General features: G+C 36.7%; 1 protein-coding gene and 1 pseudogene across 2 annotated transcripts; one reads left to right on the top strand and one right to left on the bottom strand.

Annotated features, from left to right (window-relative positions):
• Positions 1-6,338: 6,338 nt before the first annotated feature.
• On the top strand, positions 6,339-7,160 carry LOC147513724 (dehydration-responsive element-binding protein 1A pseudogene; annotated as a pseudogene). The gene has a single exon (XR_015215610.1). The product of XR_015215610.1 is annotated as a dehydration-responsive element-binding protein 1A pseudogene (transcript).
• Positions 6,376-14,581, bottom strand: LOC147513723 (5'-3' exonuclease family protein). The gene is given in 9 exon segments (XM_086596932.1): positions 6,376-8,782; positions 8,945-9,423; positions 9,749-9,884; positions 10,123-10,157; positions 10,160-10,371; positions 10,473-10,654; positions 13,093-13,263; positions 14,016-14,183; positions 14,265-14,581. Coding segments are annotated over 9 exon segments (1,845 nt in total). The 5' UTR covers positions 14,460-14,581; the 3' UTR covers positions 6,376-8,515.
• Between the last annotated feature and the right edge of the window lie 1,094 nt (positions 14,582-15,675).

Genomic DNA, 15,675 nt, shown 5'->3' with positions numbered 1-15,675 from the left:
ACAAGTCCTTCAACGGGTCAACCTAATGGCATATACCTGGCAGCTACAACTCAAGCTGTTAGTGCTATTCTTTTCATTGATGATGGTAGATCCGTCTTTTTTTATCAGTAAGACTTTAACCGAAGCTGAGTCTCGTTATTCAAAGATGGAAAAAATTGCACTTGCATTGGTTCATGTCGCTCGCCGATTGAAACCATACTTCCAGGGGGGATTGGTCAGAATTATACTGAAAATCCTTTACACAAGATCTTTCGTAATGCATAGGAATCAAGTAGATTAGCCGAATGGAAAAGTTATCTTAGTGCATATAGCATTGTCTTTGAAAGTCGTACTACTGAAAAAAGACATGCTCTGGCTTCTTTGATAGCTGATTTTCCGATTGATGATTCTCCTATTGATGATTCCTTGTGCCAGGAAGAATCTATGGAAGACATTCTGCCGCCAATAACTGGGGGCGACGAAGACCAACATGAAAACGCAATTCCTAATCCCATTGACCTATGGATTGTTTACTCAGATGGCTCCCATAGTAAATATGGGTCTAGAATTGGATGCATTTTTTGTTAAACCCGGTGGAGAAAAGATTGGAAAATATGTGCGACTTGGCTTCGCCGCTTCAAATAACGAAGCCGAGTATGAGGCTGCCATTTGTGCCTTGAGAACAGCTTTGACACTGGGGGCGCGAAAGCTCCAATTATACGCGAATTCTCACCTTGTTGCCAATTAGTTTGGTGGGTCTTTTGAAGCAAGAGATGAGCGTATAGCGGCTTATCTTAGTTTGATACATAGTCTTGCTCGACAATTTGATTGCATCTCTATCACTCAAAGACCCCGAAATGACTTACGTCATGCCGATTCATTGGCTTATCTCTCCGCCGCCGTTAGAAGGTCAAGACACATCACTTTTGCAGTCATCTTTTCGTCGGTCTAAGTTTGAACGTTTTTACGCTCGCTTAGTTCGTTATTCTCATTACGAAAAAAATTGACGAAGTTATGACATTTAGCTTCGTCAGTTTAAGTTTGAATGCTTTTACGCTTAGCTTAGTTTATTACTATCATTGCGAAAAAATCTGACGAAGTTACCACATTTAGCTTTGTCAGTCTAAGTTTAAACGCTTTTACGCTCGCTTAGTTCATTACTATCATTACGAAAAAATCTGACGAAGTTACCACATTTAGCTTTGTCAGTTTAAGTGTGAACGCTTTTTACGCTCGCTTAGTCATTACTATCGCTACGACAAAATCTGACGAAGTTACTACGTTTAACTTCGCTAGTCTAAGTTTGAACGTTTTTACGCTCGCTTAGTTCGTTAATATCACTACGACAAAATCTGACGAAGTTATCGCATTTAACTTTGTCAGTCTAAGTTTGAACGCTTTTACGCCCGCTTAGTCCATTATTATCGTTCCGACAAAATCTGACGAGGTTACCACATTTAGCTTCGTCAACCTAAGTTTGAACACTTTTATGCTCGCTTAGCCTAATTTTGCAAAGTTAAGTACGCATTAGGGGCGTTTTTTTCTACATGGGGCGTCTCATTCTATTTCATTTCAATTACATAAATCTACAACATTGTCAGTATTCCGCAGGTATATTATCTGACACAACAACAATATTCAATAGCAAACCCATCTTTATTTTTATTTTTTATCAAAAGAAGTTTTAGCACTATAGTATTAAATTAACACAATTACCTAATCAATTGTCTCTGTCAATTGTCTTACGGTCGCTCTATTAAATCTTCGTTTTCTTCTTCGAAATTTGCATTCGTTTCGCTAGTGCTTTCGGTTAACTATCTTCCGACTTCATTATTTTTTAAACATTGTGCTGATCTTTCTCCGAGAAATTTTCCGAGCAAAACTTTACGTCAACTTCATTATTTTTTCTAAGGCATTGTACCGATCTTTCTACGATAAATTTTTCTAGGGATAATTTTCGTCAGCTTCATTATTTTTTCTAAGGCACTGTGCCGATCTTTCTACAAAAAATTTTCCGAGCGAAAATTTTCGTCAGCTTCATTATTTTTTCTAAGGCATTATGCCGATCTTTCTACGAAAAATTTTCCGAGCGAAAATTTTTATCGGCTTCATTATTTTTTCTAAGACATTGTGCCGATATTTCTATGAAAATTTTTCCGAGCGAAAATTTTCGTCAGCGTCATTATTTTTCTAAGGCATTGTGCCGATCTTTCTACGAAAAATTTTATGAGCGAAAATTTTCGTCAACTTCATTATTTTTTCTAAGGCACTGTGCCGATCTTTTTACGAAAAATTTTCCAAGCGAAAATTTTCGTCAACGTCATTATTTTTTCTATGGCATTGTGCCGATCTTTCTCTGAAAAAATTTCCGAGCGAAAATTTTCGTCAGCATCATTATTTTGTCTAAGGCATTCTGCCGATCTTTCTACGAGAAATTTACCAAGTGAAATTTTTTGACAGCTTCATTATTTTTTCTAAGACATTAAGCCGAACTTTCTGAGCGAAACTTTCCGAGGCTCGTACAACTGTCGTTTCTCCGTGCGGCAAAAATTCACATTATGTTAACTTTCTAAGCGAAAACTTTATTCAGTTTCTTTATTATTATTTTTTCTACGGTATTGTGATCTTTTCGTCAATATCTTTTGCTCGTAATTCCCCGTTTCAACCTACGAAACAAATACAAATATTTTCGTTAGTCTTTCAGACTTAACCAAAATGTGAAGCTAACTGGGAAAAAAAATACTGACATACCTGTTTCATCTTTGTCGAATTTTTTGCCCCCGAATTTTTTCCACCGACTTTTCTCCGTCTTCTCCAGACTTTTCTCCGTCTTCTTCGGCAGCCCAAATTCAATTTTGATCGAAACCCTTATTTGAACTTAATATCCTAGCAGATCCAATTTGAAACTGATCAATCTTGACCTAGATTATGTAGGTCAATCTTTAGTTGCATATCCAATTTGAAATTACCAACATCTCGTAATAAAGAGAAATTTCAAGAGACTTCATTGTAAAACCACGCTCTGCTTCATCTGACAAGGAAAAGAGAACACGATAATGTCATGAATCGGTTTAACAGCAAACACGATAATGCTTTATCTACCCGCTTCGTTGAAACTAACGAAGGCATGTTACGGACTTTTGTTTTCGTGTTTATCAGTACTAGATCGTGACTTCTTTTTTCTCGTTTCTTCTCTAAGATTTGTGCTAGGCCTGGACTTCTCTCTTACTGTTTTTCGATTGAGTTTATTTTGATATTAGTTCCCATCACACGTTTCCAGCTCTTAATATATTATCTCCGTCTCCTTTTCAAATCTTTGGTGTTCAATTCCGTCACGTATCACGTGCACAGTGTGCACAATTTTGTTTGACAAGGAATTTGTCTTTATGTGGATCCAATCGGTCCTCATGCCATGTGAATATAATCTCTTTTTGTCAAATTATGAATCTAATGCGAACCCAACCATCATTATCTCTTTTTGTCATCATGTGACCCCAACTATTTTTGTCACTCGTGTGAATCTAATGTGACCCCGGTTTCCCCATACTGGACCGACCTTATTACCCAATTTTGACAATCTTTGGAAACTAGAGACTCGACCCTCTTTTACTCCGCTCACCAACTAATGGGTCTGCCAGTATAGCCCCATCACTATTTTGAATAGATTTTATCTTTTTGTATATTTCTATTAATGCTAAGGTTGATATATCCTGATTAAAAATTGGTTTTCTTTATCAATTTTGTGTCACATATTTTAATTCTCGCTTCACTATCTATCAATTACTTGCATTGCATCCTCTTATAAATTAATTTAAAATTATTTAATACACAATATTCACGTATTTTTTTTTTCGACATTCCATTTTCATATCGTTTGCATTCATACGACACTTTGATTATACATTCCGCTCACTTTTTTCTTATTGTATTATTCTCTTCTTTGCCATAAGAACTCTGTTCACTTGTCAAAGAGGGGGCGGTGTTTCGACCCCCACCTACGTAGCAAACGTCCATTAGTAGGGGTCTCTATTTTATTCATTTAATCGACAGGGCTAAAACCCAATTTACAATACCATAGATCAATGTACGGGCCCATTAACTCATGTGTCTAAAGCTGAACCTTAGTCACATGGTTTGCCATTAATGTACATTGATTTATGTCCAGATTTATTTTTTATTAAAGAGATAATTATCAGTTGAAAGTTATAGTCTATCACAATTACTCAAGCTACAAGATTACTTGAGCTACAAGGACTCTCTACTCTACTTATATAAATACCAAACTATTTTTCATAAAGGAACTACGTTGAAACTTGATCCCTAGATAATAGATCTTGGGTACGTAGGCAGCCATTATTTGGTTCAGTTTCATCTCCCCCAACATCAAATTCATCTGTTTCTTAGTGCGTTCTTTACCATTGCTTTCGTTGTGTTAAAGCAGTTTACTGCCGAAACAATGTATTATAAGACATTTTACCCTATGACTAGTTCAAGCCCGTAAAGCACCAGTATTTTATGCATTGTTTTTCGATTCTCTCTGGCATTTAGTTAACCCATTTTTTTTGTAATACCCTATTCCAAAATAGTGGGGGACTATTAGTATTTTGAAATAGTGGGGGATTGTTGCAATCTCTTGTGTATTTCTAAATACTAGTGTATGTGTGTGCAAAGTGAAGGAGATGAACAAAGGGTGTTCTCTCTACTTTAGCGCATAGTAGATAGTCCCACATTGGTTATCCACCACATCGGGTCGGGTTTAGACTTAGGCTTAGGTTTACTGTTGTGGGTAGTGGTTTGACCAATTGCCTAAATTTGTTTTGTTTTTTTCTTGAGTAGCAAGTTTCAGTGTTCTATTAGGAGTTGGTTTCTCTTCCTTATCTGTTTAGGAGACCGACCTAACCTTTATAAATAGGACTGTGAGTCCATAGAGGGATGCACTTCAATAGAAACCCATCTCAGAGAAACAGAAGCTCGCACCTACCCTATTCTTCTTCTCTTCTTCCTGTAGCCGCCAGAGAGAGTTATATTGTTGTTCTAGAGAGTAGTTTGTTCTAGTGCAAAGTCAAACTGTTGTACACCATTGAATTCTGTGAGGAAGACGTCACTACTGTATTTCTGCATTCACCACTGGAAGGGACGAAATCTTTCCTTAAGGACAATCTAATACGCGCCTTGGTGGTTCCCTGTTACTGCTGTCCTTAACTGCTGTCCTTGTCTACTGTTCCTTCTGTTCTACTCTAGTTACTGTTTACATACAACTATTCTAACACTTGGTGGGGGTAGGGTAGTTTTTGGTGTTCAATTGGCGAAATTTTTTGATGGCAAGATTTTTGGTAGGCCGGAATTTGAACGGTCAGAAAATATTGTGGAGGACTTGTGGGTAGGTATATATTAGGTAAATAAGGAGATGGAGAGAGAGGGGGGAGGGGGGAGGGGGGAGGGGGGCGTACTGGCGTAGGTCTAGATAGAAATAGAGAAGAGAGATAGTCTTTTTTGTTTTTAAACTTTGGTTGGACACGTGTTGTGCCTGTGAACACAGTGGGGCTCAGACCTGTGAGCAAAAAAAATTCTCAGTGACTACCTCCATTGCTCTGCAGCATTCTTTCAGATTCTAAGTCATCGATTAGGACATAACAACCTACCACTAGTCCAGGCCACACCGCTATATATATATGGTAAGTGGGATAAGCTAAATAACACTATTCTTACCAAATTTGACAAACTTAAAACTTAAAATATCACTGGGCTAAATCTGACAAAATTAAGCTATAAGTATAGTTTTGAATATGTTCATATGTTTATAACTTTATAGAGAATTTGCATTCACAGCTAAATGAGCTAATCCATTGTGTAAACTAGAAAAGCGGTTTTAGTAGAACACTTAGCTCTTAAGTTAGAAACAAGTGCTTCGGTTCTAGGTTCAACAGTTTTGACGTATTGTGTTCTCAATTACTCACATGTTTCCAACGCGGAGAAGTATTGTCTTCATTCGACGAACTTATCACGTGGACATAAACTTTCCCTCTTAAGTTAAGCAAAATGGCGCAGAAAGAAAATTAATCTGAAATCCTGGTATTATAACTTTTTGGTCTCCCAGTATTAAACACCAGTCAAAATTTCAACTTTTAAAGAGAGATACGTCAGTGTCCTTATCCAGTTCAATCCAATTAATCGAAAAAAAAAAGAGTCATATTCGGTCAAAATTCCAATTCCTGCAACCCACGTCATCAATAAAACTACACGTGGTGGTAGTCAAGTGGAAAAACAGCTGGTGACGGATCACCCCCTTAACACTTAACCCGTGCGGTTTTACAGCTGTCACTTATGCGCGTACTAAGAGTGTTATGAATCGACAGGGCATGGGTATAAAAACCAAATCATTTGCTTCAAGTCTTCACAGAAAACACTTTCCAACTGAATTGCAACTTGTCTATTTTATGGAACTCTTTAGACAACATTTTAATCCACAACACTACCAATTTCGATCAAGTAGTCAGCCATGGGATATACCAGAATCATCGTCTTTATCCGATTCGATTATTCGTTACCGTTCTAATTCAGATGAAGAGGTAATACTAGCATCAGACAGGCCTAAAAGAAGCGCGGGGCGGAAGAAGTTTCGGGAGACGCGACACCCAGTTTACAGAGGAGTTAGAAGAAGGAACAATGATAAATGGGTATGTGAAGTTCGTGAACCGAATAAGAAGTCGAGAATATGGTTAGGAACATACGAAACAGCTGAAATGGCTGCTCGTGCACATGATGTTGCTGTATTAGCATTAAGAGGAAGGTCAGCTTGTCTTAATTTTGCTGATTCAGTTTGGAGGCTACCCATACCGGAATCCACAGACGCGAAAGATATAAGGAAGGCCGCCACTGAAGCTGCTGAAGCATTTCGAGAATCTACAGATGGAATGGAAAATGCGACGCCGTCAGAGGAGAAGGACAATGTGGTTTACAAGGATGATGAAACAGAGTATGGAACGCATGGGTTGTTAGCTGATATGGCAGAAGGTTTGCTACTATCTCCGCCTCCAAGTGTTGGAGATGAGTTTAATTGGGAAGATATGGGAAATAATAGTGAAGTGTCATTATGGAGTTTCTCTATTTGATGATTGTACTAGTATTGGGTTGTTTACGCAAAAAAAAAAAGAATTGGGTTGCAAGTAACTAGTAATATGGCTTTGTAGCGGGAAAAAAAAAAAAAAAAAAAAAAAAAAAAAAAAAATAGTAACATGGCATTGGTTTAGGATAGAGTTAAAATTTTGGGATAGGCTGTGATTTTGTTGTTTTGTCTTGGATGGTTTGATGCTGACCCCTTCTTTTTTTAGGGGTACGGTTACTATCAACAGTTGTATATGTACAAATTTATTATGCATGAGTGAAAATTGTTTGTAAACTTATATTATATCATATGATTCCAAAATCATTTCACAGTATTGAAGCTTGCATTCTTCTCATAATCTGCCCAAGTTGTAACTTGCAAGAGAACAGGAGGAAAATAGATAGTATTCGATTGAGTTGAGGATATCATTAGCGAATATATCAAATATCGATATCAGGTTCAGGTGATGAGTTTTTACACACCTTGATTTGGTACAGTTGATAGAGTTGTCAAGTTACCTGGTATAGTTCAATTTTACATTTGTGCCGAGTGATAGGTAACAGTCGAGAAGCATTAAAAGTCAGGTCAAGGATGTGATTGGCAGTGTAGTTTTCAGTAGGCATGCTCCTCAAGACCTCCACAATACAGTCAAAGTTGGGTCCCAAATACTTTAGTTTTAGATCTTCTAGGGGACAACAGAGGGTAGGCGCCATTCAAAAACAAAACAGAGGGTAAGCAATAGAATGAGAATTGGGAGTAATATTCTGTACAGACTTTGCACACCTGAAAAAGGAAAAAAACACCTGAAGATTAGAGAGCAGACTTTACGGGAACCACAAAATAATAAGACAAACAGGGGAAATTTTCTGTTGGAAATAAAAACAGCTGCATTTGGTTTGACATGGACACCATTAATAATTCTAATAAGAACAGAGATAAAGACAGCTGAAAGCAACCAATCGACCAGGTAAGAAGCACAGGCCAAGTAATGATGCAATGACCCAAAAACAGTGATTTGACTATGTTGATTCCACTTCACTCAGTGTCCAGCACTCCAGCCCGCGTCTCCAAACGCATCAGTGTTTGAGCACAACCTGGCATTAGTCCAACAATTAGTGATCATAAACAGATGTACTTGGATTTTGTGGACCAAAGTTATGTGCTTGGATTTTGTCCACCACCAAAGTTACCCTGTCCCAATAACTACTAATAGTCTAATACACAACACACTCGCGAACATAGAGTACAAAAAAGGCTCATTGAGTCAGAAAATCGAAACCAGGAAGCCAGACCCACCTGCTACACTTGTATCACAGTCAAAGGAGCCAGGAACGAGGCAAGAAGCAATAAATATATACATTTACAAATAGATAATTTGACAACTCACTTCGATACAAGCTTTTGATAATTACATAAATGTTTCGGTATGCCTTAATCAAACAACAGTCGACGCCTCACAGACTTGGATAAATTTGCAGTTGCCATCCTTCTTTTCTCCTTTGCATGGCCCTTTTGCGGATTCTCAGGAAGTTTGGCAGAGTCTTCTTCTTGCTTTGCCTGAACGAATGTTTTCGTTGAGCGGTAAAACTCTGTAATGCTTAGCTGGATGCCCCTTGATTTTGGCGATTCAAACTTGTCATGTTCGCCCTCGGATTTCTTGCTGGATTTCTTCTTCCGTGATTTTAATTCCTTGATTTCCTAAAGCACAAGAAGAAAAACGAAAAAAAAAAAAGTTATGAAGCAATCAATCTAAAATTTAAACTAACAGTGGGAAAAACAATGAATCAAACATTACCATCCCAAACTAATTGACTATTTGTTGTCGTAAAAAATCACCAGTCATAAGAAGAGACACAATACCTTTTCATGCAGATACTTTTCAACCTTTCCCGGAAACGCAGCCCGAACAAGCTCCATATTTTCTTCAGTCAACAGAAACGAACACCCAGCATCAACAAGAATCTGGGGGACATCGGGCTCATCCAATAAATCATTGGCCTCACTCAATTCTAAGACATCCTCATCTTGTACATCAAACTGTTCTGGCTCGATATTATAACTAACATTACCCAAAGCAGGGGAATTTTTCCTCCAAGTGACTAAATAACACGGCTGGCCATATCTTATCTTAACACGCTGAATAGAATCAAATTCATATTGTCCATGTAGCAATAGATTTTCTGTTGGATTCGATGCCATTTTCCTTAAATAGTTTGTCGACAACAGAGGAAGCATCCTCTGTCGTATGTAAGAAGGGTCCCAGTGTTGATGATACCCTAAGAAGTCAATTAGGGACTCAATCTTGGGTTCCTCCCATAATAGAGACGGAATTTCAACATCTGCAGGATAAGAACATGAATCAGTAGTACAACATATGACTTCAGACACACACACACACTTTTACAAACAACGGACGAGATGTCATAAACTTAAAAAGTATGAGCACTAAAAGTGAAAAAATTAATAAATTCATATAAAATGAGCATATGTAAGTGTAGTTTGTAAATCACTTGTGACGACATTTCAAGTGGCAGCCATGGTAATTAATACAACTGATTTGTCGAAGTAGGTGGAGTGTGGAAACGCCAAAGGCATCTCTTCATGTGTGTTGGAAGCACACAAACATGTCCAGATAAATTTACTGAAAAAAGAGGAAAAACATACCAGTGAAGGTTCCACGTTTGTGCTTAAGATACATTTCAATGATCTCATCATTTGGAAAATTCTTCTCTGTGGAAATTTTTCGGCAAACACCAAGTTGCCAATTTTCATGTTTCTTCTGCTCCTTAATTTTCCTATCCTGACCAATCAAAACAGAAGTCTTATTATAGGTGAGAAACAAATAAGGTGTGAACTGAAAAGGAAAGAGATATTTTGATTTCCTATAGGACCACAAAGGTCCAGTTCCACATTTGGTACTACCAATCTTCAGTTGGTAGTCCCTCTTTATGAACAGTCATATCATATATACGGAACAACAACAAAAACTATATATGGAGCAACAAACAGAAACCAGTAATATCAGAAAAGAGAAGTACCAAAGTGCAAGTGGGGCATCCACATTTAAACCCCGTGGCTTTTGTGTGCAATTTTCTTTACCACTGGTTACACAGTGCTCACAGGCAACTTTGGAATGGGCTCTCTTGCTACCTGGATGTCCACAATAGGAACAATGAGGAGATTTTGTCTTTGGTGAGTTCTCATTTGGATTGGGTAGGTCACAATCTCCAACAGACCTGCTATCAATCTGAAATAGAGGAATATCTCCATTGCCTATGTCATGTAACCTGCAGGAGATGCATATTTTGATAACACCAAATCATTCCATGATATAACATAAACTGGGTAGACTGAAATTTCCGACTAAAAATATTCTCATCAAACACACCTATTCAAGATCTCTTCCTCAGGAAACATTCGAACAAAACGCAAAGCTGTCTCAATACCAATCCCAGACACCCCACCTAAATCATGGTCATTCCCCACCAGAAGTGAAATTGCAACCAAGTGTACTTGCTTCAGTCCAAGTCCAGCTTCGAGATCTGACATGTAGTAACACTCAAATGGTTCCTGCATAAACAATGCAACTCTCAGCCTTCCTAGCAAAGCTGATATCTAATCGACCAGTAATTCAATCTGTTAACGATCACTGCAAACATAAAAATGGGGATGCCAAAAACAGAGCTCGTTGAAATGGACAAAAACAAAAAGGAAGACAGAGACGCACAAACATAAAGAAGCGAGCAAAAGTCTTGAAACAATTTAAAGGGCAACTAAAATTGAATTATAAAAAGTGTTTCCATTACAGAGTTTATTCTGTCTCTTCCTATAATGTACCCTCGATATATTTAAAATACTCCGAGCATGGTCGACTGACCTGAGAAAACTTTTGAGTATAATCACCATAATTCTTATGTAACTTAGCTTGAATAATTTCAAACCTATTCTAACCTTTTGTCTCTTCTGACCGCATTCTTTGTTTTGCACGCAAACTAGTTTGTTATGAAGATATATTTTTTCACTGGGGGAACTGACCAAAATCCAATGTCTGATTCAGGAAAAACAAATTCAGTTTTCTAGTCCAATGCCAGTCCCCATATACACCTTAGTTTTTCAATATTTAAACCATCGAGCATTATCTATCAATCTTGGAGGACCGATATCATGATCTTTATTCAACACGTAATATCATGATCACCTTTTTTTTTCCAAGTGTGGGTTTGAGAAATAAAATCTGTCACCACATCCACCACAAACAATGATATTGCTTGAAAGAAAAGAAATAAATGCAAGAGTAAAAGGCAGTGGTGATTTTACTAACATATATATATATATATATATATGCCAACGGTCGGTTTTGGGTCGGGTTTTAACAGTTTCGGTTTGGGTTTTACTATTTGCGGTTCTATCAGTTTTGATTCTCAACGGTTTTAGTATGAGAATTATAGAACCCAACCCAAAACCATTAAAACCCATGGTTTTTTATCGGTTTCAGTTTTAATTCGGGTCTTTATTATTTATTATAATTATTAAACAATTTCAATCATTTAAACACTAAAACTTGTTTTTATTTTTCTTTTTTTCTTTTTCTACATGATAATATTTTATGTATAATTAGTGATGTATCAACAATCATAATTACATCAATCTATGAACATATATCAATCATACACATTAAAACATTTACCATTCATGTGATAATTTCAAGCTTTGATATAGAAATTAAAATAATCAAATATCTAACCCCAAAAATTTGATTTTTTTTTACGTGCATACACATATTTGTTTTCTTGTATTAACTTGATCGTGTACACGTGCAATCACATATATTAGTTACCTTGATACATTTTACGTGCATACACATATATTTGTACACGTGTATTAACTCGCATTTTAAATTGAACATGTGAGTACATTCATCTTACAATTACATCTCATCACTAATTTTTAACATGAACACTACATATTGGTTTATAAAAAGTGCGTGTACCATAATATATCAAGCATGTGTATCCTATTTAAATATACACGTGCATAAGTTAATAAATATAAAATATATTAGTTAATTCATAATATACACGTTGACATTATTATTAACTAACATCTATGATACATTTGTTTAACGTATTGTTATAAAATATAGATTTAACAACACACATTCATTATTATGCTATATATATTTAATAGACTTTTATATATAAAAACATATTTTATATTATAATGTATGAGTTTGATTATCTTAAATGTAATATAATACTAAATTTTATATATTGAAATCATAATAATCGGTTTCGGTTTCAGTTCGGGTATCCACGGATTTTTTACTATTCAATTCTACGGTCTCAGTTCTTTATCGGTTCGGTTCTTAATGACCCGTTTTAAATGGGTCTAACTTTTTAAGACCCATAACTAGAACATTCGGTTTCGGTTTCGGGTAATTAGGTACCCATTGGCACCCATTGGGTAATCGGGTACCCATTACCCATCGGTTTCGGTAATCCAAACAAAATCATGGACTTCAAAAGTTGAATTAAGGGCTGATTTTTTGTAGATATGATCTCCCTACCATGGAGAACATGCTCACAAAAATTCAGCTCATTCAAAGAAGTCTAACATTAGAACATGCTCACAAAACTTTTAGGCCATTAGATGAAAAATTCAAAAATGAACACAAATGAACACTAATTTTAGCATGGTTAGACATATCCAAATATTATGATTTTTTGTGAGAATGATCTTCATGGTGGGGAGATCATCTCCACAAAAACTAGGCCTTAATTCATTTGTATGTCGAAAATGTGGCTATAATGTGCGCATAATGAATGTGCCTCTATCCCTCCCCATATATATATATATATATGGAATTCAAAAAGTTACTTTCACACTACAATGAAAGCAAGTGCACATGAAACTATGAAAGGGTGCAATAAAGAATTGAAGAAGCAATATCAGGCACAATAATGGTATTCAAATGAAATAGTTAAAACTGAAAAAACATGAGTACTTACTTTAGAACTGGGTCGAAGACATTTAATCACACACTTGGCACCATAGAGGAAAGCATCGCTGTCGGCTGTTATGCAAGCATCTACATGACCTTCACTATTTAGTTGGGCACAAAGTTCCTCTGCCTCACATCTTGCCTTTAACACCGGTATCCCTAGAAGTTCAAGTAGCTCCTATTATGTCAAAGTTAGTGCATAAGTATACTTTAATCACAGATATATTTATGAGGGAGATATCTTGGCTAACAAGGCTAAAAGTAACAAAAAACAGGTTTTTACTTATTGGGAACATGGTTGGTTCCATGTAAGCATTTAGGGAAGCAGATAGCGGATGGCGGAGTGTTTACAGATAGGGTGTGTGTGTGTTTCTAATCATGTTTGTGGGAATAAGGAGCCACATCAACACCAAAAGAAACTCTTATTACTGATGTGTTCTTGAATGACAGAAGAAGAAGAGGATGGTGATCTTACCATTGATACCAAATGGCATGATATTTACCGCTTAAGCTCTCTGCATCCCTAAAGTGGTTGTAGATAGTGAACACAAAAGGGATGGTGACAGATACAGAGAAACTTACAGTCTTGAGATGACATACATTATGAAAGACAAATTTCTACATACGCTCTCCACAATATTCTCCAAATACTGTGATGGGGGCATACTTGAAAATAGACTACCAAGTTTGCGTTACGTGATAATTTGACCATGCATAACTTTCTAATACCATGCATATCCAATAATTTAATTCAGGATTAATTCCAAGAGATAGTAAAACTTGATACCAACATCCAAACCCATACATTTTAAGTGTGTGCATTCCTAAAATATGAAATCCCAATATTTCATAGACATTATCAAGAATAGCATTAAACATGTAAACTACTATGTAACGAACAACAAGCATTTCAATAAAAAAAAAACTCACCACACATTCCCGAACACATTTCTGAAAAGCCCGATTTCTTTCAACAGAAACCCCATCCTCTACTTTCCTCACATCCAACCCCGTAAGCCGATAAAATCTCTCCATCCTTGCTCGAGCCTTCAACGGCGACGGAGTCCCATCAGTTACAAATACAGGAAATGCCCCAAGCTGCAAATATTCACTTACATTAAAAAATAATTAAAAAAAAAAAAAAAAAGGAGGGAAAAGTTTTTTTTTATTTTTGTTTACCTTGGAGAAAAGATTGATGGTGCGAAAGAAAGTGAGTCTGAGATGAGGGTTTCTTGCTTTATTCTTTAAAGCAGTTTCATGTTGAACAATCCAGTACGATAAATCAACTGCTACTTTCTTGTTTTGAAGAAAATCGAAATTTTCGTTTCGAGCATAGGGTTTTAGTATTTCCCAGAAACCCCCTCCAACACCCATTATTCTTAGATAATACTTTTCTTTTACTATATCTCGTTTCTCATTATTTCTTTGTAGTCAAGTGGAAGAACATGAAAGAGAGAGGAGTCGAAGAAGCTTTGGTGTTTTTGCCCGTTGGGGGGACTTGGGCTAGGAACGGTTTCTCTTGTTTTGTTTTTTTTTTTCCTTGTTGGGCTTCTGGGTCGAGTAATGGACCGGGCTTTGGACCTTATTTTATAGACTACTGGGCTTGGACTTTGCGTTTTGTTTAAGCTACTAGTGTAAATATTTTTACTCGGTGCAAGTAACTTTTTATTACTACATAACTGCAAACAGTGGGGGCGTGAGCGGAGGTAGAGAAGAGAGAGAGAGAAATGGGTTTGTGGTGGGGAGAGAGAGTTGAGTTTGGTTGAGAAGGAAGGAGAAATTGCTCGAGAATGTCGTCTTGAAATACACACATTTGCCTCGAAATACAGACCTCGACCTCGACATCTATGTGTTGTGTATCTCGGCACAGATCTGTACCCAGTTATAGAGGAACCGGACTCAACAAGAAAAGGCTAGAATCAAGACACTTTTCAGTCATTGATGGGTATTTTTAGTAAATCTTAGTATCTAACGGTGCAATAACACCGTTACAGATATTCATCTCTGTACCGGTTATAGAGGAACCGGACTCCTACTACCTGAAATTAGACTTAGTTTTGAGATGTACTATTGATTACTTTAAACATGAAACGATTGCAATTAATTAGCTTTGTGGATTGAATTGTTGAACTGGACGGAATTTAATTGGTGGTTACTATCTATTAGATCTTCTAAATGAAAATGACCAAACTCTTGGACCTATGATCTTGATTGGTATCTTAAACAGTTTTGGGATTGGAAGTTTGCTACGAGGCTTAATATCGAGATGTCGTCTACTATAAACATGATTAGGTTGATCTTTACAGTTAGACTTGTGGATTGAATTGCTGGAACTGGGAATGTGATTGGGGGTTAACCATTTGATCTTCTAAAGGAAAATGACGAAAATGATCATTTTTTGTAGTTTCGGTTGGATCATGATTAAAAATGTTAGCCATTAGGGAACTATTGTATTGGTATGTTCTGCACTTAGAATGACAAAAGCTGGTTTTAAAATTCCATACAATTTATTTCTACACATGAACTTCTTGCAGTCGCAGCTGTTCAAGATCTGTACAAGACTTTAAATTACCCTCCACAGCTAATAGGG

Source organism: Coptis chinensis, chromosome 3 (assembly GCF_015680905.1).
Source record: "Coptis chinensis isolate HL-2020 chromosome 3, ASM1568090v1, whole genome shotgun sequence".
In the NCBI taxonomy this organism is placed as follows: domain Eukaryota; kingdom Viridiplantae; phylum Streptophyta; class Magnoliopsida; order Ranunculales; family Ranunculaceae; genus Coptis; species Coptis chinensis.
This window is presented reverse-complemented; position numbering and strand designations above follow the sequence as displayed.